At 41.1% G+C, this 26,633-nt stretch overlaps 1 protein-coding gene across 2 annotated transcripts in view; it reads left to right on the top strand.

The window, feature by feature from the left end:
* The window catches only part of syne1b (spectrin repeat containing, nuclear envelope 1b), a 68,139-nt gene that overhangs the window by 9,862 nt on the left and 31,644 nt on the right, over window positions 1-26,633 (top strand). For both annotated transcript variants that reach the window (XM_085441813.1, XM_085441812.1), the window contains 64 exons: window positions 226-390; window positions 482-594; window positions 695-863; window positions 942-1,038; window positions 1,466-1,668; window positions 1,823-1,987; window positions 2,117-2,269; window positions 2,353-2,496; window positions 2,915-3,082; window positions 3,204-3,362; window positions 3,447-3,611; window positions 3,772-3,906; window positions 4,101-4,259; window positions 4,438-4,646; window positions 5,116-5,224; window positions 5,394-5,558; window positions 6,105-6,272; window positions 6,388-6,564; window positions 8,350-8,490; window positions 8,638-8,798; window positions 8,991-9,141; window positions 10,044-10,271; window positions 10,374-10,472; window positions 10,587-10,774; window positions 10,953-11,076; window positions 11,170-11,336; window positions 11,431-11,584; window positions 12,482-13,107; window positions 13,210-13,389; window positions 13,536-13,686; window positions 13,812-13,970; window positions 14,237-14,419; window positions 14,534-14,635; window positions 14,741-14,944; window positions 15,076-15,283; window positions 15,438-15,550; window positions 15,929-16,134; window positions 16,217-16,366; window positions 16,481-16,772; window positions 16,890-17,062; window positions 17,146-17,455; window positions 17,614-17,778; window positions 18,446-18,802; window positions 18,885-19,021; window positions 19,229-19,406; window positions 19,492-19,674; window positions 19,788-19,931; window positions 20,425-20,580; window positions 20,909-21,073; window positions 21,171-21,343; window positions 21,537-21,690; window positions 21,821-21,964; window positions 22,171-22,335; window positions 22,442-22,759; window positions 23,016-23,171; window positions 23,350-23,520; window positions 23,689-24,015; window positions 24,134-24,286; window positions 24,502-24,669; window positions 24,795-24,971; window positions 25,096-25,242; window positions 25,322-25,447; window positions 25,759-25,935; window positions 26,213-26,478. In XM_085441813.1, coding sequence (XP_085297939.1) covers window positions 226-390; window positions 482-594; window positions 695-863; window positions 942-1,038; window positions 1,466-1,668; window positions 1,823-1,987; window positions 2,117-2,269; window positions 2,353-2,496; window positions 2,915-3,082; window positions 3,204-3,362; window positions 3,447-3,611; window positions 3,772-3,906; window positions 4,101-4,259; window positions 4,438-4,646; window positions 5,116-5,224; window positions 5,394-5,558; window positions 6,105-6,272; window positions 6,388-6,564; window positions 8,350-8,490; window positions 8,638-8,798; window positions 8,991-9,141; window positions 10,044-10,271; window positions 10,374-10,472; window positions 10,587-10,774; window positions 10,953-11,076; window positions 11,170-11,336; window positions 11,431-11,584; window positions 12,482-13,107; window positions 13,210-13,389; window positions 13,536-13,686; window positions 13,812-13,970; window positions 14,237-14,419; window positions 14,534-14,635; window positions 14,741-14,944; window positions 15,076-15,283; window positions 15,438-15,550; window positions 15,929-16,134; window positions 16,217-16,366; window positions 16,481-16,772; window positions 16,890-17,062; window positions 17,146-17,455; window positions 17,614-17,778; window positions 18,446-18,802; window positions 18,885-19,021; window positions 19,229-19,406; window positions 19,492-19,674; window positions 19,788-19,931; window positions 20,425-20,580; window positions 20,909-21,073; window positions 21,171-21,343; window positions 21,537-21,690; window positions 21,821-21,964; window positions 22,171-22,335; window positions 22,442-22,759; window positions 23,016-23,171; window positions 23,350-23,520; window positions 23,689-24,015; window positions 24,134-24,286; window positions 24,502-24,669; window positions 24,795-24,971; window positions 25,096-25,242; window positions 25,322-25,447; window positions 25,759-25,935; window positions 26,213-26,478 — 11,600 coding nt within the window. The remainder of the gene's footprint in view (window positions 1-225; window positions 391-481; window positions 595-694; window positions 864-941; window positions 1,039-1,465; window positions 1,669-1,822; window positions 1,988-2,116; window positions 2,270-2,352; window positions 2,497-2,914; window positions 3,083-3,203; window positions 3,363-3,446; window positions 3,612-3,771; window positions 3,907-4,100; window positions 4,260-4,437; window positions 4,647-5,115; window positions 5,225-5,393; window positions 5,559-6,104; window positions 6,273-6,387; window positions 6,565-8,349; window positions 8,491-8,637; window positions 8,799-8,990; window positions 9,142-10,043; window positions 10,272-10,373; window positions 10,473-10,586; window positions 10,775-10,952; window positions 11,077-11,169; window positions 11,337-11,430; window positions 11,585-12,481; window positions 13,108-13,209; window positions 13,390-13,535; window positions 13,687-13,811; window positions 13,971-14,236; window positions 14,420-14,533; window positions 14,636-14,740; window positions 14,945-15,075; window positions 15,284-15,437; window positions 15,551-15,928; window positions 16,135-16,216; window positions 16,367-16,480; window positions 16,773-16,889; window positions 17,063-17,145; window positions 17,456-17,613; window positions 17,779-18,445; window positions 18,803-18,884; window positions 19,022-19,228; window positions 19,407-19,491; window positions 19,675-19,787; window positions 19,932-20,424; window positions 20,581-20,908; window positions 21,074-21,170; window positions 21,344-21,536; window positions 21,691-21,820; window positions 21,965-22,170; window positions 22,336-22,441; window positions 22,760-23,015; window positions 23,172-23,349; window positions 23,521-23,688; window positions 24,016-24,133; window positions 24,287-24,501; window positions 24,670-24,794; window positions 24,972-25,095; window positions 25,243-25,321; window positions 25,448-25,758; window positions 25,936-26,212; window positions 26,479-26,633) is intronic.

Raw genomic sequence — 26,633 nt, 5'->3', positions numbered from 1 at the left:
GGGTGCAAGCGGTTTGTTCAGAGGGGGAGGAGATGGGAACAGAGGCGATTTTGTTCACGGGGTGGTCTACTCCTCGAGACCTCCACAGCTTGTCTAGACTTGCATAACACTCTTTTGTGGCCTGATTGCTTGTGACCATGTGGAAATGTTATGCCCAGCATAGCCTCCTGTACGGTGGGATCTTGCTTTGGTAGAGTGGTTTTGTTTAATGAGTGTCAATTGCAGCTGCTCGACTGGCACATCCATCTGGACAAGTCCCTGCCTGGGCCTCTGGGAGTGATTGGCGCCTGGCTGCACAGAGCCGAGATGGCTCTGAGAGAGGACATTCCCATCCAACATGCTCATGAGGAGACAGCCAATGTTCTTCACAGAAAACTAGAGCAGCATAAGGTAGCATAGCTTACCTTTTAGCCTTTACGTGTTGTGGGGTTAACTTTGTTTTGGACGGTATGAAGAAACAGGCGCTTGTTTAATTTTGCAGGAGGTATTGAAAAGCTTGGAGTCCCACAGGCAAACCTTTCAGCAGATCCACAGGGACAGATCGGTGAATGGGGTACCTGTCCCACCTGAGCAGCTCCAGGATATGGCAGAACGGTAAGATCTTTGTCAGGATAAGTGCATTTTTCTTTACCGTTTCATGATTTCTTTTTTTGCACTTTTCAAAATAATAACAGACCATTTGTTTAATTTGCAGGTTCAACTTTGTGTCTACATCATCACACGCTCACTTGATTAAGCTGGAATTCTGGGAAATGAAGTATCGACTGATGGCATTTCTTATGTTGGCTGAATCAAAACTCAAGTCGTGGATCATTAAATACGGCCGACGGGATTCAGTTGAACTCCTCTTGCAAAGCTACCTTGTAAGTTGAAATCATAGGAATTGTAGTCTGGGTTTTTAAAAGACATCAAACCAACGAGCGTTTCTCTTTCTGTTTCAGACATTCGTTGAAGGCCACAGATTTTTTGAGCAGTATGAGACAATCTTCACAGGTCTCAAGCAAGCTGCAGAGGTTTATGTTAAATCTGACAGTTCAAGTAAGTCTCTTTGCATTTTTATTTCTAAGCTGCTTTTTTATTTGTGCATACTATATGCAAGTGTTTTAATTTGGGCTTCTAGTAAACAGACTTACTGTTGATTTCACGTTACAGGGTCTAAGACCTGTAACAGAGGTAAGTCCAAAAACAGTCCAAACTTTGCCTGATCCTGAGCCATTTCTGTCTGCAAATAGGGGGCTGCACTTCTCGTTTCTCTCTCTTTAAAATCCCCAAACTATGAAATCATGCATAATGCATGCAGTAACAATAATTTGAATGCTTTTTTAGCATGATTTTTCTGACCTAACACACCAGCATCAACCATGAGGCCAAATCATCAGCGGACATAATCAAATGCTTTGTATACAGGTGGCAACCATGTAGATTTTGGTTTAACTGAACTACTGTTTCTATTCTCTGTTTTAAGTTGATGAAGCAGAGGGGGTGAGTAAATTCCTCAGTGATACCACAGCTCAGTGGAAGAACCTGGCTTTGGAGGTGCGCAGTGTACGGAGCATGCTGGAGGAGGTGATCGCTAACTGGGAGAAGTACAGCAGCACAGTGGCAGCTCTGCAGGCTTGGCTAGAGGATGCAGAGCAGATGCTCAGCCAGTCAGAGAATGCCAAACGTGTAAGTGCATTCAGATAATAGAAAAAACAATATTTTCTGTACAATTTATGTTGATTTTTTAAAAACATGAATAGAAAGAAAAGCATATTTTTCTCTTTGGCCAAGGAGTGTACAGTTAAAGTTGTGTTGCCTTTTGTATTTTTCTTTGTTACAGGACTTTTTCAGAAACTTCTCCCACTGGATCCAGCAGCACATGGACATGAACGATGCCGGGAACTTTCTCATTGAGACGTGTGACGATACGGTCTCACGGGATCTAAAGCAGCAACTTCTGCTGCTGAACGGGAGATGGAGGGAACTGTTTGTTAAAGTCAAACATGTAAATGCAACACACTTTGGAACAACACATTCACCACCAAAAAATATCGAATTGTACTTATTATCCAAACAGCTGCAAGTTTTAACGATTTGGACAAAAATATTGTGGTATCTTTTATTTCACTTGCAGTATGCAAGAGCGGATGAGGTGGATAAATTGAGGCAAGACTACCAAGACGGGATTAATACACTGAAGATGTTCATGGATGCAACCAATGAGAAGATGACAGCTCCTATCCAAGTATCTTTTCTAAATTGCAGAGCCTTTGTCCAAGATGTTGAGGTAAATCTGCTTTCTCAACTTAGATAAATCCTTATGTATTCTCTATTATATGATATATCATAATTTTTTTCAACTTCCTCTAGGAAATTAAGCACAAATTGCCAGCTATGGAAGCAGCTTGTAAGGCAGCAAGCCGCACAGCTCAGCTGTTAACCAAAGACACTCCACAAGAGGAAGTTTCACAGATGATGACTGTGATGGCTTCAATCAAAGAGCAGCTGAGTAACGTGTGTACAAGTCTATATAGATTACATGGCCTTACTTTAATGTGTGATTAAAATAGAAATCCTGCTGCTTAACACCACTGCATCTTACTTACTTTATTAGCTTTTTTGCACTACTTTGTATTCCTGAGCAAAGGAGGTCTTTAAATGAAATCCAAGCTGTGAGATTTAACCTCTTAGATTTTCTAGCCCATGGTTTATTAAAATTAAATCAAGAACTGCCACTTCCTACAACATCAAATGTACCATTTTTATTAAGAAAATAAAAGCTAAACTGCTTTTTTACTCTAATAGAACATTTTGTTTTTACATACTGACATTTTTTAAAAAAAATCATAATGGATGGATAACCTGTATTGAACTTAAGGATAATGAAGTTTCTTATGATGAAATATTATTACCATTTCTCTCCTCCAATCAGATACGGGAGAGATGTTTGCCTCTGCTTCGGGAGTCTCAATCGCTTTTACCTCCACTGGAGGAAATGGAGAAGAATATCACAGGCTTCTACCAAGCTCTGGAGAAGGCTAGTCATATCACCAGCACCACCGACTCGGAGGGACCAGTAGACTTTAAACAGAAATGCCAGGTGAGTAACTGTGAAATACACTGAGGCATTTTAGTAGTTCGGATTTCGAGCAGATTTATGTATGTTTTAGCCTAAACTAACTAACCTAAGCTAACACCCTACCTGTCATTTAATTCTACAGGAACTGGCAACCTTCACACATAGCTGTAAGAAGTGTCTGACAGTAATAGAGAAAGACCACCAGACCATCCAGAAAATAATGAACAGTAGTAAAACCCTCGAGCATATGGATATGGGTCTACTGCAGAAACGGGTAGCAGACCTGCAGACCTCATCACAGGTAAACATCAAGACCTGCTGTCTTCTCCACCGTAATCAGTGACTGAATTATTTTAGCACTAAAAATGATTTGTTTTGTGCCTAGAACTTGATTAAAGAGTCCACAGAGTGGAGAAAACATGTGGAGGCCAACAGCAGTCTAATGAAGAGATTTGATGAGTCACGGATAGAGCTGGAGAAGGTTCTTAAAATGGCACAGAACTTTCTGACAGAAAGAGGCAACCCAGAAGAGCTGCTGAAGAAACACACTGTGAGTGTACTTTGCCAGATTCAGATGTTTTAGATCGTTCATATCAGTTTATGACAGTATACACGGTATTGAATCCCAGTGCAGTAACATGTACAACAATGAAACAAAGTATAGTCTGTGCAAAGTGTTAAACATGATGAGCAGTTATGGGTTTTTTCAGGAGTTCTTTGGACAGCTCGACCAGCGGGTCTTGAACACTTTCCTGAAAGCTTGTGATGAGCTGACAGACATTTTGCCGGAGCAGGAGCAGCAGTCACTGCAGGAAACAGTTAGAAAGCTGCATAAACACTGGAAGGTTGGTGTCAAGGATGTTTAATCCATTAATTTAAAATGTTTTCAATCTCAATATGACTTTTATAAGATAGTAGGAAATTCTTAAAATGTACTGGAATGACTGAAACTCTCTCTGCAGCTTTTCAAAAAGTTGGTGCAAACAAACTGTGCTGCTCAGAGTCTGACAGCTTTGCTGTTGTCTTTCTCCTTTTTCAGGATATACAGACAGATGCTCCCTTTCATCTCCTGCATCTGAAGGTGGAGGTGGAAAGAAGCAAGCTGATGTTGTCACTGCAAGAGTGCCAGGCAGAGCTGACCAGGGAAAACCGCCACCTGGCTAGCATGGGGAGCGAAAGGCTCATTAAGGAGCACAGGGTAAGCACAGTGTAGATGGCTGGCTGGCCTGGTTACATGTATTGATTAACTCAGTGTGAATCAATTCACTGCCTCGCACAGTAAGTGTGTCAAGAGCTGAAGCTCTTTCCTGTCACCCAGCTTAGCAGCATTTTGTTTTGCCTTGGATTTACATGCATTTTCTGCTTTATGCCTTCAGGCCTTCTTTAGGGAAAAGGGTCCACAGTCTATATGTGAGAAAAGGCTGCAGCTGATGGAGGAACTTTGTCAAAAACTCCCCGAGGGTGACCTGGCTCACCAGACCTTGGAGACGGCAAGAAAGGACTTTGCTGAGGTCCGGGAGGAGATTGAGAACACTCACCAGAAGCTAATGCAGCACCAAGATAAATGGAAGGAGTACAACAAAAGGTGCAATAATGTTATAAAATTAGTCATTATGATTCATTTCTTTCAGTGTAAACACTTTCTGTAAATGTCACATACGCACATACTTTAGAATTTAACCTCGTGTTTTGTGGCGCTGCAGCAATAAAACTGTGTGTTTGTCATTGCCGTGCAGTGCCACACATTCCTGGCATACCCGATGTAATCATGTTAACATTTTTTCATTCACTTGAGAAAAAGAACAGTAGTTGTAGCAGTTACGAGTGTATTCAGTTTTTGGTGCAAAGATCACAGATTCCAAATTATGTCCATCCATCCATTCTCCTCCACTTATCTTTATCAGGGTCACGGGGGGCTGGAGTCTATCCCAGCTTCCATAGTGCATCTGATATTTAATTATATATATATATATTTTTAGAGAAGTACTCATTTTCTGTATGAATTTAAAGTGCTGTTCAAGGTTTTCATGAGATTTGTTTTTGGTGTCAAACAGATACGCTGAACTTTCCTGTTGGCTTATATCTAAAGAAAGCCAACTAAGGATGCTGAGAAATCGAGCTAATGACCCCAATAAATATGGCACGGTGAAGGCTACCATAACGGTGAGTTAGTCCTCTTCCTAAAGTCCAAACTGTTTACTTCCTTTCCCACTTTCTTCTGTGGTGTGTCACATCTTCTCAGTGTCGTGTCTGAAGCTGTTACTGTATAAACACTCCGGGTCAGGTGACTCTTGTCCACACGGGTCGTATCACACTCTGTTGTTGTGTGCAGGAGCTGAGGAATGATGCAGAGCTACAGGAGGGGAATCTTGGCTGGCTGAAAAGCCGTATGGCTGTACTGATTGAAATCTGTGCTGACAGCGATGCCCAGAGGCAAGGAAGTGCACTGAGCAAGCTCTCCACTGATTTTAAGGGTCTTCTCGCTTCTCTGTTAGAGGTAAGTGATGTTCTCACATGTTTTTATCTTAAGGTGCCAAAAACAATTAAAATACCATACAGTAAAAATAAACTGTGAATACAGATATAGTATGAAGAGTGTGAAACTCATTTTAGTTAACTTGCCACATGCAACCCAGTTTGAGTTGGACCTACTAGTCTTTAACAAACCAGTAATTTATTCAAAAATTAGGCACAAATACTTCGTATGTAGATCTAAATCACAGTCATATTTTACTTTTTAACAGAAAAACAGTTAAAATTGGGATTATAAATGATTTCCCTCCAATTTTAAGATATAAATTTTCATGCTGTGCAGTCATCCTCTTGACAGGATGGCTCTGGCCTGTGGACCATATAAGTGAGACCACTGAATTTTATCAAAATATCTCTCATCAGCTACAGTCTAAGATATGAGTTATTAAATATTGTTACAGTTGACATCATGAAACTGACATTTTCCAGCCAACAGAAGCAGACAATAGCAATATCCAAGCGTAAGTATTGTTTGTGACAGCGTTGCGTTTTCTCTGATGTCTTTAATCAGGCTGAGAAGATGGTGCTGGCTGTTGGGGATTGTGTACAATTCAGAGAAGAGGTACAAACTACACTGGAAGACCTGCTTCAGGGGCAGAAAGAGGCTCAGGCTGAGGTTACTAAAATACTGGACTGCTCAACTGCTAGAGAAGCCCAACAGATGCTGCTTGTTCATCAGGTATCCTTAGACCAAACAAATAATTCCACATTACCGTGCTTTGGATTTTGTTTTTGCTTGATTTTCTTATTGAATTTGACTCTGATAACCAAACAATTTTAATGTTTCCCAATAGCAACTATTAAAACGCCTGAAACTAAAGAGGAAGGATGTTCAGCACCTTTTCACCAGAGGCCAGCAACTCCAGGCTGAGGAAGGATTGGGGGAGACTCTGCAGCAGGACCTGCAGAGTTTAGAGAACACACTTAGCAAAATGGAACAGAATATGGATTCACAGGAGCAAAGCCTTGAGGTGAGCAGTGTTTAAGACTGATCTGAAAGCAACGAAAGCTATTGATACACTGATACACTGGCTAAAGTGATGAAACAGTGTTTTTGATGCATGCTTCTTCACCCACTAAAGTCATAAAGTTCTTTTTGTGACACTGTGCTCTGAATAATTCTGGTGAAATGAGCATATGGTGTGAAAAGTTATTCCCAGGATCTGAGCTTAATCCTGGTGTAGTGATCAATTTAGCAATTGTATTATTCAATTCAATTTAATTCAATTTAATTCGATTCAATTTGTATAACCTAGTATAAGTATAAGTAAGGGTTTTACGCCCATAAAACCATATTAAGAAATATTTGGGGGAGGAGAAGGAGGAAGTAAAAAAATTGATTTTATATGCAAGTAAGAGTATTTTAAAATTAACTCTGTAAGAAACTGGAAGCCAATGTAGCCCTGCTAAAACTGGAATGATTTGTTTTTGTTCATTACCTTCATATTTCATATAGTTCTAGATAAGTTGCAGTCTACTGAGAAGGTGTTTTTCAGAGTCATGGCAGGAAACTTCGTACTTTGGCGATAATCCTAAGATGGAAGAATGGTGGAACCAATAATGGTTCAAACCAGAATCTAAAATAAAGCCCAAGACTTTTAATTTGTGGCTGTACTACGTCAGGTGATGTCCCCAACTCATGAAAAGGCAGATCATGTTTGGTTTTAGGGCCAATTTAAAAAAGAAAATTCCAGTTTGTTTCTATTAAGTTTTAAGGCGTTTATAGTCATCAATTTGTTAATGTCAAGTGCTAATGAGATGAGTAGATCAAACATATATCTGTGTATCATCTGCGTAACTACGGTAATGAATGTTATCATATCACGTAAGGTTGCCAAGTGGAAGCACGCATTATCGCTCCACTGCTTTGCTCTCATATTATTTTGTTAAAGTGTGAGTCAAAGTCAAAGTAAACTTTATTGCGTAAGAAGTTTTTTCTGATGATAGTCAAATTGTTCATTTTCTCTCTGCTCTAACTGACTCTCTACTCTTGCGTAGTCCTCAGTATTGCTCAGTTCAGCATCTGTTGTTGTGAAGTTTGAGGCCTTTTTTATTTCTAAGCTTACTTTTATTCACAGTGCTTCCCCTTTATGTGTTTTTATATTGTTTTGCATGTTTACTCTCTCCAGGACTCTGACACAGTTACATTATACTATATATTATATAAGCTAATGTGTGTTGCTGCGTATAAATAAATGAATGAAGTAAGTAAAGGAAAATGTTATGTATAGAGGATTGAAAGGTCTGACTGATATTTTCTAATGGAGTACTGTTCTTTGAGAAGCATTACAGCTCTAAGGATGCCTCGCTGCAGTGAGTCAGATATGTTATTCTTAATGGTGCTGCTATTTGTGAGATGAGGGGTTAGTGTTGAAATGGAAATTTAAGTTCAGCCTTTTTTATGCTAGCGGTTATACTGATAATCAGTAATGAATTTAATGTTTGTGCAGTTGCTGCCTTGTATGGTGTGGTTTTTGTCAAGTGTTAGCAGTGCTGACTCATCACCCCTGCTAATAGGTGCAGACGCTATGGTGTCATTTGCATACATAATAGTCATACCGAGCAGGTTTGGTATAGTGCCGTGTCATTGTGTTCTGTTAGTGTGATCTTTACGTGTTTTTTCTGCCACTGGGGGATGATTATTATCTTGCAACAACATTTAAATATGAAGGTTTGATAACAGCACTAAACACAATGAATGGATCTAAAAATAATGCTGATCTGACCTTAATGAGTTTGACGATTGTCATTCCCAGGTCACACTGGCAGCCTGGCAGGAGTTTGACAGCCAACAGGAAGCAGTTCATGAGTTTGTTAACAAAGCACGCTCAACAATGGAGAGAGACCTGAACTTCAGCAGTCCAGAAAGTCTGGCAGTTGAACTTGATCAGGCCAGAGTAAGTCTTCTTTTTTAAGTTAAAAAACCAAACAAATAAACAAAACCAAAAAATATCTTTTGGTTGACTCTTAACATTTAAACTGAAAGGTATGGGTTAGATAAATACTGTAGAAAACTATACTAAATGTTGCCATTTTGTGAGCAGGTGCTGCTGAAGCAATGTGAAGCAAAGGCCTTACATATGAACACATTGCTGAAGAGATCAGCAGAAATCCAGCTGGGCCCCAAAAACAAGACTCTGCTTTTACAGCAAGCCCGCTCTCTCAGCGAACAAGTGGATAAAGTAGAGTCTGGGCTGAAAAAAGAGTAAGAAAATAGATTCATTGATTAAAGCTTTTATTTTGTTCGGAAACACACATACGCATACACACATTGGTGCATTTGAGAATGTGCTGACTGACATGTGCAGTAGTAAATTTAGCTGTCTTACACCTAACATGAATATCAGGCATTGCTTGCAGCTAAAAGTTATATAATTTATCATTTTTACTCCCCCAGTGTCAAAAATCTGGAAGAAATGAAAGACCAGTGGGATCAGTTTGGAGCTGGATTTGAAGCCTTTTCCTTATGGATATCTGAAAAGGAAAAACAGCTGGATGCAATGAAGTCTTCTACTTTGCCTCTGGAGGAACAGATCGACACAGTCAAGGTACAGTAGTGTGTATTATAACGCTCCAACCCATTAAAACCATAAAACCAAGTAATATTAGCCAGCAAACAATAACCACAAAGCCAAGACATTAAAGTTAAAATCGATAAGGTGTCTGAAGAGGCCATTGGAAGCAACAGTGCAATATTGCTTTGCCCATCGAGACTGTCTCTCTCGTTGACACCCACAGCAACCCCCTGTCTTTAATAAGATGAGAAAAAGAGCTACTCATGAAGTCTGTGGTTTGTATCTGACTTCCTCAAGCTGTCACAGTTTTGACAAATTTGCCTTGAGGGTGAAACTTATATTTCCTGAAAAACTGGAAGATGGCATTTAAGGCACAAAACCCCAGAGAAAATATTGGCCGTTAGGATATATTGGGCAACACTTGAACAGTTTAGTAATGGCAGAGGTTAAGTATCCTAACAACTTTAACAAGGGGCCAAATTGTGATGGCAAGATGGTGTCAGAAATCTTTATAAACTGTATGCTGGCTATCATATATGTGCATCAAATACACATTAGATAGAAGATTACTACATTTGAGGATACACACATCAGATCTGAATGATGAGACAATAGAAATAGATTGTGATCTGATGACTCACATTCGAGCATGTATTGCCATTAATTAGTCACTTATTACTTTTAATAAAAGGCACACATCGTCTATTTATTATTAATTTGGGATTATAAAAATGAATGCCTTATTCTGTCTGACTATGTTTAACAGCTACTAGCCCAACAAAGAGCTTCCTTGCTAATTAGTCCTTACTGAAAAAAAACATTAACTACTGGTGATTTAATTGTGGGCAGGACCTCTTTTTAGATGGAGGAACACTGATTGAGTCATAAAGATCTTATTTGGACTTTATTACAGTTTAATTGTCTTGCTTTTTCAGGCTGTTGCGGCAGGACTTCAGTCTCGAGCGGAGGTTCTTTCTCAGCTGGAGACAGACTCCCAAGCCCTGGCTCAGTTTGTGTCTTCGGGGGAGGCGGCTCGCATCAAGGCTCGTTTGACCCAAATCGGCAGGTACTGGGAGGAGCTGAAGGAGAGCGTTCAGCAGCTTGATGGACAGCTGGAGGAAAGCTCTTCTCACCAGCAGAAGTTCAAAATGAGCCTAGAGGAGGTATATATTCACTGACTGATACTGCTGCAGTAACAGTGGTATATAGAAAAGATTAGAGACATAATAATTAATGGAGTTAATCGGGTCTTAATTTTCTGTCAGGTACAAGCATCTCTTAGTGAGCTGTATACAAACCTGGAGCATCCTATCAAATCCTGCACCTCCTCATCAGAGACCTACAAAGCCCTTCAAAACCACATGGTATTATTTCTTTCTACAATTGCTCATTTTGCGAGTTAACTTTAAATACCAGTAATGGTACTAGAGTGCAGGTTGAGGCTTTGTTGGTCACTGCCATGTGTTATTATTCTCCAGGATGCCTGTCAGTGTCTGGAACGGCTGAGAGGAACCTTGCTGTCGCTGTCGGCTGGCGCCCGTCGACTGAGTGACAAAGAGCAAGCAGAGCGGACTGTGACAGAGCTAAACACCACCTATGACCAGCATGTACAGGAAGCAAAGGACAAACAGAGCACTTTGGAAAACCTGCTCTCCCTTTGGCAAAAGTATGGATTACTGTATGTAGCATAGTAATTTTAAAAGCTTTAGGATAAAATTAAGAAATGCTGATAGTTACATTTGATATGGACAATAGACAAAACAGAGCCGTGTCTCCCTTTGAAGCAAAGTGCACCCAACTCTGTAAATAAATCTTACAATTCCAATGTTTCTGATGTCCTTCAGGTATGAGAAGCAGCATTCAAACTTTGTTTCCTGCTTGGAGAGAAGTGAATCTGCGTCCAAACCAGAAAGTCCGTTCCTGTCAGCAGATAAAGCCAAGCTCCGCGGCGAGATACAGGATTTGCAGGTACAATTTATACAGACACAGTTTAACTATGAAACAGAATTCAATTAATAATATATTATTGTAACAACATGGATGAATACTTTTTCCTTGCAGGTCTTGCACTCTGAGGTTCAATCCCTTGAGAGGGCTCATGCTGAACTGGCATCTTTGGGGACATCATTGTATCCCACTGCAGAGGGAGAGAGAGTTAGTCAGCTGAAAGATGAGCTTGAAACCCTGCAGAGGAGATTGCATGTCCAAAATGAAGTTCTCCCTCGAAGGTACAATGAAATAGTCTGACTGCAAATTAAATTTTAAAGCTTGTCTTGCACTAACTAAATTGTGGAGTTACCATGGAGCCTTTTTCTACTCCAGAATCTCAGAGCTTCAGAGCCACCTTTCACTGGTAGAGCAGTTTGACCAGGCCTTGCTTAAATTCTGCCAATGGAGTGAGAACATGCTCTCAAATCTTCACTCATCTCCTCAAATCAATATCGGCAAACTGCAACCTGCTGCAACACAAGTAAAGGTAAGAACTGAAATGTTTTTCTTACATTTGCATCCCTAATACACCCGTGGCAAAGACATGCTGAAAAGACAGGTTTACCTAAACATTGTTAAGCCACCCTTTAAGACACAAAAATACATCACTTTATCTCTTAACTCTGGTTAATCAAAAGAAAAGGACTCAAGCTGTTCTTGCTGTGAGGCAACACTGCTGACCATTTTACCACCATGCCAACTTTTCCATTTACTGAATATCTATTGATGCTGCTATCTGTCTTTATTGAAGTATAAGATGCATACCTTTTCTGTGTAGCGCAGGGTGACATTGTATGTCTATTTGATCTTAAAGTCACAACCACACATACATATTTAAAAAAAAGGAAATCAAATCAGTCACATATTTAAAAAAAAATACAAGGTGTAATCTTGAACACTATTAAAATTTTTCTTTTGAACCAAATTTAACCTGATTTTTTTTCCCCTTAATTTACTATTTAGATGTACTTCAGACATATTATGGAAAAAGTTGAATTCAAGTCTCTAAAATACCCAAATTTTGCTAAATTTAGATGTAAACCCCCAACCCCGAAACAGATGGCCACCCCTCCTTGAGCCTGGTTCTTCTGGAGGTTTCTTCCTGTTAAAAAGGGAGTTTTGCCTTCCCACTGTCGCCAAACAGTTTTCTCTGTATTATTGTAGGGTCTTTACCATACAATATAAAGCACATTGAGGCGACTGTTGTTGTGATTTGGTGCTATTTAAATTAAATATGAATTGAACTGAATGTAACATTCAATGGCCTTTTTTTAAAGGCTATGACTGACAAAACCAACATGTTTTTCTCTAAGATAAAAGGAAATAGGCAGAGGAATTGAGCTTTCAGAGCAACAGCTGATTCTCTAAAACTTGCATCTTACAGGAGATGCAGGGGGCCCTGCAGAAGCAGTCCAGTGTGAGAGAGAGTTTGGAGCAGCAAACCGAGAAGCTCTGTCAGTTCTGTGAGCCTGGTGATGCACAGCTCCTACGTAGCAGAGCAGACAGCTGTCTGCAGCCCTACATGGAGGCCCACAATATAGCCGAGCTCCAGTTGGAGTGCCTGGAGAGGCTCGAGGCTTTTTTGCAGACCCACAGTGTGGTGACTGGAGTTTTGCGGGGTCTGAGACAGACTGTTGAAAGTGCTGGGAGCTGGGACCGTGGAAGAGTGGAGGAGCTGCAGCAAGAGCTGACAACTATTGTCCCAGACATTAGTCAGCTCGAGACTCTAGCCATCAGTCTGGACAGCAGTCTATGCAAAAGTCATCTTCACATTGGTGCTGATGAGGGTTCTCCTAAGTCATGTCGCATGCTGGCGGATTCACTTAGTGTTGAGCTGGATGCAGTGAGGAACTTGCTTGGTACTAAGCAGAGTGAAGCAGAAGCCCTGGGGGCTCTGTGGACTTCATTTAGACAGCGGAAAGAGCAGCTTCTGAAAGCCGTGGAAGATATTGAAGAAAAAGCAGACCGTCAGAGCCTTAAAGAGCCCAGCCTGCATGGCTTACAGCAACGGTAAAGTATTCCAGCAATATCTGATGTAATTCAAATGTGAAGTGGTGAAATTGACAACTGAACATAGTCAATAACTATACATATTATCCCCCTGTGTGTCAGACTTCGGTTCTTTAATCAGCTAGAGGATGAGCTCCAGTCACACCAGCATGAGGAGCAGTGGCTGAGGGACAAAGGCAACCAGCTGGCTCAGAGGGATGCAGAGTTGGCTGGAGAGGTACTGAGGGAAATCAGCTTGCTAGAGACTACATGGGAAGACACCAAGAGGCTCATTGCAGAGAGGTACAGAAGTAAAAGCAATGGGGATTCCTTCATTCTAACATGTTTTTAAGTGTGTTTGAGTGTCTTTAAACACATTTTTCTTCAATTTACTGTATTTTCCAGTTAATTTACAGTTAAAATGAAACGAACTCATTTCCGTTTGACAGACAGGAGCAGTGCAGTGTCCTTACTGAGCTTATGAGAGAATACCAAATCCTGAAAGCCTCCCTCAGCAGCACTATTGAGAGTGCTGAACCTTTGCTTGAGATAAGCTCTGTTCTGAAGGACCACGAGGAAACTAGGAGGTCACTAACCAAGGTTGGAACAAAATATATATATTTTATATCGCTTTTAGGAATTATGCTTCTATTCTTTTTCTTATATTGAGGTTCAAGACTACATTGTGTTACTTAAGTACTTTGCTGTCTTTACTTCATTTGTAGCATGAAGCAGTGAAGGTGGATCTGGCTGCCAAGCAGCATGAACTAGATCAGTTTTCCAGCAAAGGAAAACAGCTGGTGACTGAACTAAAGAAGGTCCCCGAGTGTGACTCTCAAATGATGAAAAAGGATATGGAGACACTTGTTGACCAGTGGTTGGATGTAAGCCTGACTTTAAGAGTTCATTTCTGAAGCATCAATGTTATGCCTTGTTGTTAACAATAAAGTTCTCTACTTGGGTTTTTTTTTTTTAAATCGGAGAAAAAGACTGGACTTCTATCTGTGTTGTGTCTATGTGTTAACAGAGAGCTTTGCAAGCTATACTCTGTGTAAGATGTACAACAGAGCATAAATTTAATCTACTGTGGATTAAGGTTTACTGTCCACCCAGTTTAATCAACAATGGTAAAGTGTATTCCATTTCCCAGGTGTCTGAGAGGGTAGATGACAACATTGATCGACTAAACCAGTGTTTGGGCCTGTGGGATGATGTGCGTAAAATCAATGATGATATTGAGAGCTGGACTGGCACAAGTGTGATTGAGCTAAATGAAAGCCTGAACAACCTAAACAACAGCCAGAAGATATCAGCAAGGCTTACAGAGTTGAAGGTACAGTAAGATATATGATGTCTTGGAAAACTGGCAAGGATTTGTTTTACCTGGGTTTGGTTGTTGTAGGTGAGCTTGTGCGTGACATGCTTTTCTCATTCGACAACGCCACAGGTGGAACTTGGCGAGAAGGAGCAGAGACTTGAAGCCCTGCAAAGTAAAGTGGCAGAGTTGAAGAAGTGCAGTCAAAACCAAGAGACTCCAGCTAAACTACAGGTACTAAATACAACTCTGGTTTATGGTGGGTCTGAACAAACAAATATTAGCTCAAGCGCTGCAGATGAACTGGTCTTTCTTCAGTAAATACTGTGATTGTATTAGGTGTTGGAGAATGACCTGCGCAAAAAGATCTGCACTGTCCAGAAGCTACATGAGCAGGCTAAGGGAAATCTAATGGACTTCAGTTCCCAACGGAAACAGCTTGAAGACTACATCTCACAGATGTCTGCATGGCTAAAAAGTATGGAAGATTCTCTAGTTTCTTCTCCAACTGGATCAGATCCTGAGGACATATGCAGAGTGAAGGTACAGTCTAAATAATAAGCAATTTAAAATTATAGCCCTTACAAAAAATATTGATGGTGAATGCAATGTGTTTCTATAAATTTGAGAAGTTACAGTGATAATCAAAACTACATTTTTAACATGTTTTTTAGGATCTCCAGAAGGAGCTGCAAAATCAGCAAGGGAGTATTGACTCCACCAGAGAAAGCCTCAACACGTTGTGCAGAAAATATCCATCTGAGGAGCTGGCTGGTTTGGGTTCAGCTCTCACTGATCTTATCAAGACTTATGAGTCTGCAAACCAGCTTTCTGCAAGGACACTTGCCTCACTGCAGAACGGTCTTCAGCAGCAGTTCAATGGTAAGAAGGCTGGCTGGATAAAAATGTACAGGTATACTGCGTTTTAATGGGAATCCATGCTCGGTGTAAACTTTTATTATTTTATTAATTGTTTAGATTTCATTCTGTCTAAGTCTACACCTGATGTTAATTCTCTTTACCCCCAATTCCTCAGACCTAGTTCAGGAGTTTCATCGCTGGCTTTCAGAGCAGAGGGAGATAGTGAAAGAATGCTCTGACCGATCAGGAGACACTCAAATTGTGGAACGCAAACTGCAGAAACTGAAGGTACAGTGACTACTACCACTACAGTAAATAATCTTTAATCTTTCAATATATAGTAATAGTGAAGACTTTAAAGGTTTTGAATAGGTAAAAATCATAAGTAGGTGTCACTGATTCAAGATGTGATCAAATACAAAATTGCCACTTGTATTCATAAGTTTTGGCATTGACTAACAGCCAAAGAAGTGTTTTTAGAGGATGTTACAATGATGTTTTACTTGATCATTTAAATGATGTAGCATCCACAGGAAGGGGTTGTATGTGCAGTATCTGTGGTTAAAAGCATAATGTCTTTCCTCTGGCTCTGGATGCTGCTTGTGTAATGGTATGATTCACATGTGAAGGAGTTCGAAACTAAAAGTGATGTGGATTATCTATCAGGGTGCCATGGATCGTGTGGAGGAGGGTGAGGTACGTCTGACTCAGGTCTGTGAGGAAGGAGAGAAGCTCCTACTTCATCTTCCCAAAGCCAGCGCTGGGCAGGTCCAGCAGCATCTTTCATCCATCCAGCAGGACTGGGACAGCTTTGTGGAGCAGTGCAGACAGAACCAACAGATCCTGGTAGACAGTGCATCTCTTATGAAAGGGTGAGCACCTCTGCTGAACTGCATCTGTAAAGCCCTTTGTAAGCCCACTATTTATAAGCGAGGCATTTTGATTTCCTTGTAGATTTGAGGGTCGCCTTAAGAAGCTCAGATGGTGGTTGGAACACATGGAAAAGAAAATGACCACCGATCTGCTTGAAGCCCAGCAACGTGGTCCTGAAAAGGCTGTCCTGGAACAAGTGGAGGAATACCAGCAGGAAGTGCTCAAAGAAAGGTGCTAACTATACACGTTTATTTGCCAAGGAAAGACTGCTTAGTGCATTATCATTGTTTCTGAATGTGCCCAAAAGATTCAAAGCAATTAAACATCCTACCTTCCTACATGCAGGGATTCATTTGAGCGTCTCTGTCAAGAGGGGCAGGCACTTAATGAAGGTGGGCGAGGTGATGGAAGTGAGACAAGAGTTTCTGCTCAGCTTCAATCACAACACCAGGCCTTGCTGAGGCGTGTGAGAGAGAGGCTGCGCAGTTGCCAGCTCACTTTGCAAGAGCAACAGGCCTTTGAAGAGACACTGCAGGCTACCTGGACCTGGCTCAATGGTGTCCAGGAGCGCCTGGCTTCACTCAACAGCACAGTAGGAAATAAAGAGACTCTGGAAAAAAGACTAGGCCTTGTACAGGTCAGTAAATAATGTGTACCAGAAATGCAGTTATTTGGTTCACAGTGTTGTCTGGACACATTTTGAAGTGCATAAGCGATCTCATAGATCTTCCTTACTGTTTTCTCATATGTTCAGGATATCCTGCTAATGAAGGGTGAAGGTGAGGTGAAGCTCAACATGACAGTAGGAAAAGGTGAACAGGTTCTAAAGCACAACAGAATGGAAGGGCAAGAAGCTATTTGTCTGCAGCTCCAGAGCCTGAAGGATGCCTGGGCTAATATGTTAATGACATCTATGAGTTGTCACAGGTAGGAAACATGTCCTCTACACGGCATCTGATAAAAGTTACATTATCTACATTACGTGATGAAATTTTGTCATTTTTCTATAGTCGTCTGGAGTGGACAGTGGCTCAGTGGACCAGCTATCAGGAAAATAAAAGCCAGCTGCAGCAGTGGATGGAGTCAGTGGAGCAAGAGGTGGGGATGACTCTGCCTCAGCAGCCAGGCCTCAAAGAGAAGTCGGCTTTACTTGAGCGCCTCAGAGCCATCCAGGCTGACGTGGACACTCATGCAGCAGTCCTGTCACGCCTAACAGACAAAGCGGTGGAGTTGCATGAAAAAACTGGTGATCAGATTTTTGGACCAGAGTCAAGGGCAGAGCTCAATGCACACTTTGCTGATATCTCAGCTGTTGTCAAGGTGATTTAACTTCAGGCATAGGCTAAATGGTGCTTACAAATAATTACTGAATCGTTGATCATCAGTACAGGAAAACGGGACAGCTAAACAGAGTCTGGATCCAGGAAGCTGACTCATTCATAACTGACAGTGTTTTCATTGTCTTTTTTCCCCCAAAGGGTAAAGTACAGTCCATGCAAAACATCGTGTCTGAGCATGAGCAATATCTTGATGCTGTGAGAGACTTCAACGACTGGCTAATTTCAGCAAAAGAGGAACTCCAGCGCTGGTCTGACCTGTCAGGAGACTCAGTTTGCATTAAAAGAAAGCTCTCCAAAGTGCAGGTGAGGAAGCTTAATAACCATAATTGCTTATATTCAAGGCAAAAAGTATTTGAGGTTATTTAGTTTTTCCACTGTGATGCACGTCTCATATTCCAGCCTGAAAACTTCCCCAAGTAAGCACTAGGGAGACAACCATAAGGAATCAAGATGTTCTTCCTCCATGCTTCTTAGCATCAAATAAGGGCTGGACATGAATCCCAGTTTTTTGTGCCAGAGGTAGCAATAATTTTATGATTTTGGCCACAGTCAAGAGCTCAGTATAATTAAGTTACCCAGTCAGCTGTGCCATTTAAAACCTAAGAAATTGTTATTTTATATTTATTTATAAAAGTGTCTAAAATATGGAGTGGGATTGTCAACCTGATAAAAAGGTCCTACAGGCAGAAAAAAAATATTTAAAATTAGAATCAGATGGAAGGAATTAATACACTGTTTAATTTGTCAGACCATGAGTGTGACTGAGCAAACAACTGGTTCACTGAGCGCATGGATTTATCCCGAAAACAAATATTAAAAGCGGGCTACATTAACTACTGAGTTTACAGGTTTCTCAGTTGACAGATATCTTCTCGTTATATCCAGCGGGGGCACAGTTTGCTGCTGTTTACAGATTTAATTAGTAGAAATTTGCATTTAATTTGTTTGCCATTCCTTTGGATCTTTCCAGGAGTTGCTTGACTCTAAGCAGCGAGGCAGAGAGAGGCTGAACCGGGTTCAAAGATGCGGAGCAGTGGCAAGAGACTACACCGGATCGGGGGGATATGAGACTATAGAGCGAGAGGAAGCAGCCCTGTTGTCATCATGGGAACAGTGGGAGCGGGCAGCACTACAGACACGTGCAAGTCTAGAGACCACACTCTCACAGATAGCAAGCTCTGAACAAGAGTTCAACAGCCTGTCAGCACAGTTGGAGCAGGACCTGCAGGACTTCAACCGACAGCTGCAGGACTGGCGACTAAGGCTGACCCAAGCAGAGAGAAAAAATGATGGAGAAGAAGCTGTTAAGGGCTGGCAGATAGCAAAGGCAAGTCTTGGCTTTAGTTTGGTTCCAATGATAAGTTAATATTAATTGACGGTCCATAACTTCATATTTGTTTTCCATTTAGGACACTTTGGAGGAACTTGTCAAAGCTGAGCCCATGTCTGATAGTCTGAAGACTAAACTAAACGATCTGTGCCGATTCTCCAGAGAAATGGGAACACAGTCGGAGAGAGTGTCTGCTCTCATCAAGGAATACAATAGGTAAGTAAAAGTAATGATGTTTTATTCCAATGTAGACCATTATTTTATACACTATACTGTGTGATACATTTTTTCATGTATTTAAAAATGATTGATCAAGAAAGTTATAACAAAAAATAAGAAAATACAATCAACAATTTCAGATTTGACTGGAAATAATGACATTAACAGAAAGAAATTCTTAAATTCGTCATGATTTGTTTCTAGTCTGAGTCTCCAAGCCTCCAGGGAGTGCCAGGGCAAAGAGAAGCTGCTGGAACAAGGTTTCCGCTCCGCCTTCAGAGAGTTCCAACAGTGGTTGGTTAATGCTAAGATCAACACGGCGAAGTGCTTTGATGCACCTCAAAATCTCAGTGAGGCCTCGTCTAGCTTTCAGAAAATTCAGGTATAGAACTAACTAAAGACCTAGCATCTATATCAAATATTTCAGCCTAATAATTGATCTTCTCATCTCCTTTTTTCCTTAACAGGAGTTTCTAAGTGATAGGGAGCAAGGTCAGTCAAAGCTGAATGCTGTGGTTGTGAACGGTGAGCTTGTCACTAGTGTCACAGCTAAAGATAAAGTTGATGCAGTTCGGGCTAAAATGAACACTGCCAGAGAGGACTGGAAAAACATGATGTCCAGTCTGCACAACAGAGAGACATGTCTGCAAGTGAGCATTCAAACACCCCTTGTCAGTAACTGGGGGCATCTTATTCCCTAAAACCATCAGTGTAGAAATCAGATTTATGCCAAGTGATGCATCAGTCTACCTGTGTGTTTCAGAATCTTGTGTCACAGATGAAGGACTTTGAGGCGAGTGCAGAACCTGTTCAGGACTTCCTAAACGCCACAGAGCTGGCTGTACAGGAGAGCAGCACAAGACTTCATGATCTCACAGCCAAGAAGTTGGAGCTTCACAAGCTACAGGTACTAATGTTCAAAATCAACCAGACTTGGAACACACATAAAGGCCAATTATGCCACTCAGTTTAAGTGTGAACCTAACTTCCATTGACAGAAGCTCTCCATTCCAGCTAAGTTACAGAGTTAAAGCATTGCTGCTCTTCACTTTAGATGCACTGCCAAGAGCTTATGCTAACTGCAAATACTTTCTGCTCCTTTGCTACTCATATGTCTTTTTAACAGTGTCCTTAATATGAGTTAATATATTTAACCTATGAAAAGACCTTTTATAACATTTTTCATTATTTAAACTTGTCCACTGACTATTTTCTGAGGGCTCGACTGCATGTCATGACCAAGAGCTTTATTGAGACTAGCGCTGGCACGATATCTCTTTCGCTTTCCTTTTTGTCATGTTCCCATCTCTAACTCCTTGTTGTTTGTCTGAATTTAACTGTCTTATATATCTGTGCGCCAGCTTGCATGTGTCTTTGATAACCTGCTTGTGCTTTTCCAGTCTGTGCTTGAGGAGTTAGCCTCTCAAGAGGTTCAGCTGAGCAGGCTGAAAGAGAAGGCCAAGCTGTTGTGGGACGAACATGCTGCCGGCAAGGGTTTTGTGCACCGTGTGTCACAGCTCTCTGCTCAGTACCTAGCTTTAACCAACCTGACAAAGGTAAAGTAATGCTTACCAAACTGCTTGAGCACTGGGGTATTTCTGGGGTAGGCGTGGAGAGAAGACAGAGGAACTAGACTGGACAGAGCTCTGACTTAATAATGTTTTACAGATCATAACTGTGATGGTACTAACTTACCTAACTAAACACTGATTCCTTTGTTTTGTTATTGCAGCTCTTTTAAATGAGGTTATACAAACTAATTTAAATGTATCTTTGCAAGATATCTAAATCTGCATGTGCACTTTGAAGTTTGAAAGTGTGAAGCGGCTGTGGATTCCATCTGTCTGGTAACTTGCTGGTTGTGTCTGCCTTATGGTTCTGCAGGAGAAGGCATCACGAATTGATCGGATAGTCACTGAGCACCAGCTTTTCTCCCAAGGTTTAAAAGAGCTGCAGAACTGGGTGGTTGACACCAGCCATATGTTGCAGACTTACTGTGCTCCCACAGCTGACAAAAATGTTCTTGACAGCAGGATGATCAAGCTGGAGGTATACCAAGTCACTATTGTTTTTCAAAAGTAAAACATACCATGTTTAATACCAGTATAGGATCTTAATAAATGCACATGGGTGGATTTTGCACCAGGCTTTGCTAACTGCACGTCAGGAGAAGGAAATTCAGCTGAAGATGCTGATCACAAGAGGAGAATCAGTTCAGAGGAACACCTCAGCTGAGGGAGTGCCTGCGGTTCAAAAACAAATACAGGAGCTAAAAGATTCTTGGGATGCTCTGCTCTCTGCTTCTATTCAATGCAAAAGGTTTGTGCATTACCAAAAGTAACAGCAAGTACTGTTTGGTTGCTTTATAGTGCATTCTTTAGTAAATGTATTTCCATGGAGAGTGTAAATGATTTACTTTGAGGCTGCATCTGTATTTTCAGTTTTTTCATGTCGTATTACCGCTGTTGCATCAAACACTGTCTCACGGTATATTAATCTTTAAATTTGATAGTCAATTGGAGGGCTCCCTGTCTCAGTGGACCAGTTACCAGGAAGATGTACGCCAGTTTGTTGCTTGGATTGAGCATGTTGAGGAGAGTCTCGATCCTGCTGATAAACAATGCCCAGAGATGAGAGATAAAACTGCAAATCTGAGCAAAGCTAAGGCACTGAAATCTTCTACTATTACAACTACTACATACTGTGTGCTAAATATACAATTTATTGTGTTAACCTTATGCTCTAATAGTCTTACAAGCATATTTTTTCAGTGGATTGTTAATTTTGGGGTTTCAGTTACTGTATGAGGAAGTGCTCACCCATAACACCCTACTGGACACCATAACAGCAAAGAGTGCCAGCATCACTGAGAACTATGTCACTCAGCTGGAACTCCAAGATCTGCAGGAGCGCTATAACACTGTCAAAGACAATGCAATGGTAATAACTCAACACATTTGACCAGTGCTAGAATCGTATGCAGAATTTCAGTTTCAGTGTTACAGCTTGATACAAAAAAATCAACCTAAAGATGTCTGCAAAAGAATGCTTTTTTTAATAAAAAACTACAAGTGAGACTCATCTGTGGGTTAATTTAAGAAAAATAATAGCTCACGCTGAATTTTTATCGCTCTCCACTTCTTCAGAGGGCTGTTGGCAAAGCTGAGGAGCTGGTGAAAGCCCACCAAGAGTATCAACGGGGCCTTCATGCATTTGAAGAGTGGCTAGAACAGGAACAAGAGAAGCTTGGCTGCTACACCCAGCTGGAGGGTGATGTTGATATGCTGGAAGAGACTCTCCAAAAGCTACAGGTCCAGCAATTATTACTGTGGAAATTATCACTCAATAAGGATTAAATGGTTAGAAAACACTAGCATGGAGTATATTATGTGAAAGCAAGCGTTTATACAATTACAGGAACTACAGCTTCACTGCACAGAGGGCCAGGCTTTACTAAACACTCTACTGGTGAGTCGAGAGCTGGTCATTCCCTGGGGCTTGCCTCAGCTAGAAGACAGAGCTCTAGAGACCCTTCAGCAAGAGTGGCGGCTTTACCAGGCCCGGCTATCAGACACCCGAGCCCAGCTCAACAGTGCTCTAGCCAAACTTCGGCAGATGGAGCAGAAGTTCCAGCGTCTTGACAGCTGGCTAAAGGGCATGGAGACCAAAGCACAACTGCGTAGTCATCGGCGATCTGACCGTGCCACTAAAGATGCTCAGCTTCAGCTCATAAAGGTTAGTGTAGTATACACAAAAGGTAGACTTGTGACAATCTTTTCTGAGTTGTACAGATCTGCAGTGTTATTTGTAAATAATTAGTTGCTCATATTATTGTGTCACTCATTGTCTCCTCTATCAGGTCATTTAGGTTTTCTAGTTTTCATGGCTGAATGTTGAAGAAATTAATTTGCTCTGCAGTCAAGTAATGAATATAATAAAATCGAATTATCCAAGTCTGGTCCTGACATTAATAGCATGCTTCTTTAATTAGAGCTGGCAGGAGGAAGTGCTGGTTTATCAAGAAGAAATGGAGGGCCTGAGTCTTTTGGCTCAGCAGGTTCTTGATGAGACACATATTAGCAGCAGGATCAGTACCAGAGCCACCCAGATCACAGCCCGCTACCACGCCCTGCTTCTGCATTTACTGGTAACGTGATTTTGAACACAACGTCACTGGAACTGCAAATATTACTATGCCTTTATTGACATTGTGAATTTATATTTAGACTGATAATCATAAGATTTGATTAGTTTAAGTTACCCTAAGCTTTTGCCTCCTCTTTAACTTTTTCTTTGTTATGTTTACTTCTTTTTTTACTTTGCAGGAGACTATCAAACAGCTCCAGGAAGAGGTGTCTTGCATCGAAGAGGCACAGTGTGTTTTCACGACCTTCTCAGACTGGCTCAGCACAGCTCAGAATAACTTCAGCACTGTGGCTATAAGTGTTGATATAGTGGACCGCTTTGCCATGGAGAGAAAGATGAAGAAACTAGAGGTATAGTTTATTAAATAGCATCTCTTCTGCTTATACTATCTATAAAGACGTTCACAGGATTAGACCTAATACAGAAATGAATTTGTTTTTTTCTAAAGCCTGTTTACGCTGGAAGTATTATGTCACAATAGAGACATCGATCACTCATGCTAGCCCATGTCATTTCAGGCTCTTCAGGCTGACATGGAGCAGGGTCACATTTACTTAAAGGCAATGAGGGAGAAGACAGAGCGAGCAATGGCATTCTTGGAAGAGCCTGAAGCTGAGCAGCTCAAAGAGGAGGTGGGCACACGACTCTTCCAGCTTGAGGAACTTATGGCAGCTCTGCGCACAGAGCATAGCTCCCTTGAGAAGTGCATCTCCCTCTCCAAAGACTTTATGGATAAGTACAAGGCCCAGGCCCAGTGGGTGATGGAGACCAAGAACCTTTTAGCATCAAATGTAGAGCCTAAAGCTGAACTTTACCAGAAGAAGGCTCAGCTGGCAAAGTACAAGGTAACTTCATACCGCTAAATCCTTTTTAGCTTTGCACCAGTGAGAGAATGAACTTGAAAGAGAAAGAGACAACTGCTTGATTTACATGCAATATGTTTCTTCCTTGTTATGCACACAGACCATCCAGCAGACAGTCCAGTCTCATGAGTCAGCAGTGAAATCTGTCACTGAGAAAGGAGAGGCGCTGCTTGATACAGTAAACGATCCAACTATCAGCGAAAACATGAGAAGGTTGCAGGCTGATTATCAGGATCTGTGCCTGGCTGCTAAGGTATTTTTAACTGTTTCCTACTTAGATATAACTAATATAACTTGGAATGAAGGGTGTGAAATAGGTCCAATATCCTACATTTTAATCATTGCTTGTGCTATTTTTATTATAATATATGAGCAAACATTAAAAAAGTCAAACTTTGGTCCAAAGCCTATACTTTTTCAGGCGTAATTTAAAAAAAATACACAGAAATGGGTTTTTTTGTGTTTCAGGCTCAGGTCCAGAACCTTGTGGAGTGGGTGAAAGAACATGAGGATTACAACAGTGAGCTGCAGGAAGCTGAGAAGTGGCTTCTGCAGATGTCCAGTAGGCTGGTGACCTCAGACTCCATGCAGACCAGCAGTATGGAGATGGCCACTCAACAGCTTGCCAGACACAAAGTAATCAACTTCGTATTTCTTGTTCAAAGTTTCAAAGCATTGATGTTACAGTTTAAAGTAGTAGTCCAAAGTTAGCTCTGCTTTTCCTTAATTCAACAGCTTTGCTCTTGTGTCATCATTTTTAGGCTATAATGGAGGAAATAGCCAGTTTTGAGGAGCGTCTTGCCAGCTTGAAGCAGAAGGGAGAAGGTCTTGTTGCCAGTTGTACAGACCAAGTTCAAACCAAGATCAGTCAGCAGGTCCAGGCTCACATACAGGGAACCAGTGATAGCTACTCTGCAATCTGCAGTACTGCCCAACGTGTGAGTAATTGAAGACGAAGACCATACTCTTTTGTTTCTCGAGTGTTTTGTTTAAAAAAAAAAAAAAAAGGAAAGCAAATCAAAACTGAAGGATAAAGTATGTAATGCAAAACATATTCCACAGGTCTACCAGAGTCTGGATCGGGAACTGCAGAAACATGTTAATCACCAGGACACATTGCAGCAGTGTCAAACGTGGCTCTCTACTGTACAAGAGGAGCTTCAGCTCAATGATCAGGGACCATCTGGTCTGCAGGAAGCACTGAAGCAGGTATTTAGCACTGCACAGTTTTTCAGTCTTTCAGTTATTTTTCTATAACTTATTTTGATTATTACTTTTGCAAACACAGGTGAAGCACTACAGAGCACTTCAGGAGCAGGCCAGCACTTACCTAGACCTGGTTTGCTCTGTGTGTGACCTGTCCGATGACGCCGTAAGAGTGACAGCTGCGGAGGTCCAGCAAGTCAAACTCACGGTCGGTATCTTTTTTACCTCCTGTTGCAACATAAAAGTGGATATAAAGTGTGGATATATAATCATAATATAGGTAATAGTCACTCTATTTTGCAATAAGCTCGACCAATTTTTTTGGTATGTTGAAGAACTTCAGACCAAGTGCAAAATATTGTAGCATACTAAAGCAACTTGGCTGTTAATTAAGCAATTACTCAGTATATGCTTTAATAAGGCATGCAGTGTGCTAGTGCAGACACATATACACTTTAAAATGAATCATCTTGCAAGTATTGTACTGACCATAGAAAGATTTACCATGTGTTTGTGCAGATAGAGGAACGGATGTCCAGTGCTCAAGAGCTTTCAGAGGGCTGGAGAGAGATCAAGGAACAGAAGCAAGACCTAACCAGCCTGTTCCAGGACATGGAGCAGCAGCTTCTCAGCCTCTCCAGAAGGCCAGCAGAGCTGGAGACCAAGATAGCACAAAACATGCTGTCACAAGCCAAGGTAGGATACACTATCATAATCATCAGTCCTTCATTAATGCACAGATAGGTTTACTCTTTTTCAATAATAACTATCAAGTATCCCTTGCTTCTGTACTTATATTTCTAAATTAGGTTTTACTGTATGTTTTCACTTGCTTTTTAACCATACAGCACAGTGAATCTTGATCTGTTCCCTTGTGATTGCAACATTTGTGGCCTGGGTTTTGATGGGATTAAAGTGAGATCTGCTTGGTATTTTGAAGTATTTCCGGTGACCATTCCCTATACTCACTCAGGAATGCAGCCAGCAACTTCAGTCTAAACAGAGTATCCTGACCAAGATGACTGAAACCGTGAGCAGATTAACAGGCGCCCAAGAGTCTCCAGAGCATGCAGAGCTTGACCGTCTGAGCCATTCCTGGCTCGAGCTCTGTCACCAGGCCAACAAGCTCCAGAGCCAGAGAGAGGAAGATCTGCAGAGGTCTAAAGAATACCATGAGTGTATCGCTGCAGTGGAGGTGCTGTTTGAACAGGTGTCCAAAGAGTGGGACAATTTGGCCAGGTGTGTTTTTATATGAACTATACTTCAATTCAGGAATAACACAGCTTTTGAAAATTAAATTTACATTTAACTTGGGAGGTAAATATTGTCTTCTGGGCAGAAACTGTCGAGAATAATTGTTCATCAAAAATAGAGTTTTTTTCCTAGAGTTGAAT

Source organism: Copadichromis virginalis, linkage group LG19 (assembly GCF_057382275.1).
Source record: "Copadichromis virginalis isolate Kocher_CV1m ecotype Utaka linkage group LG19, C_Virginalis_male_GT1.1, whole genome shotgun sequence".
NCBI classification, from domain to species: domain Eukaryota; kingdom Metazoa; phylum Chordata; class Actinopteri; order Cichliformes; family Cichlidae; genus Copadichromis; species Copadichromis virginalis.
Note: the sequence above shows the minus strand (reverse complement) of the source record. Positions and strands in the feature narration are given on the sequence as shown.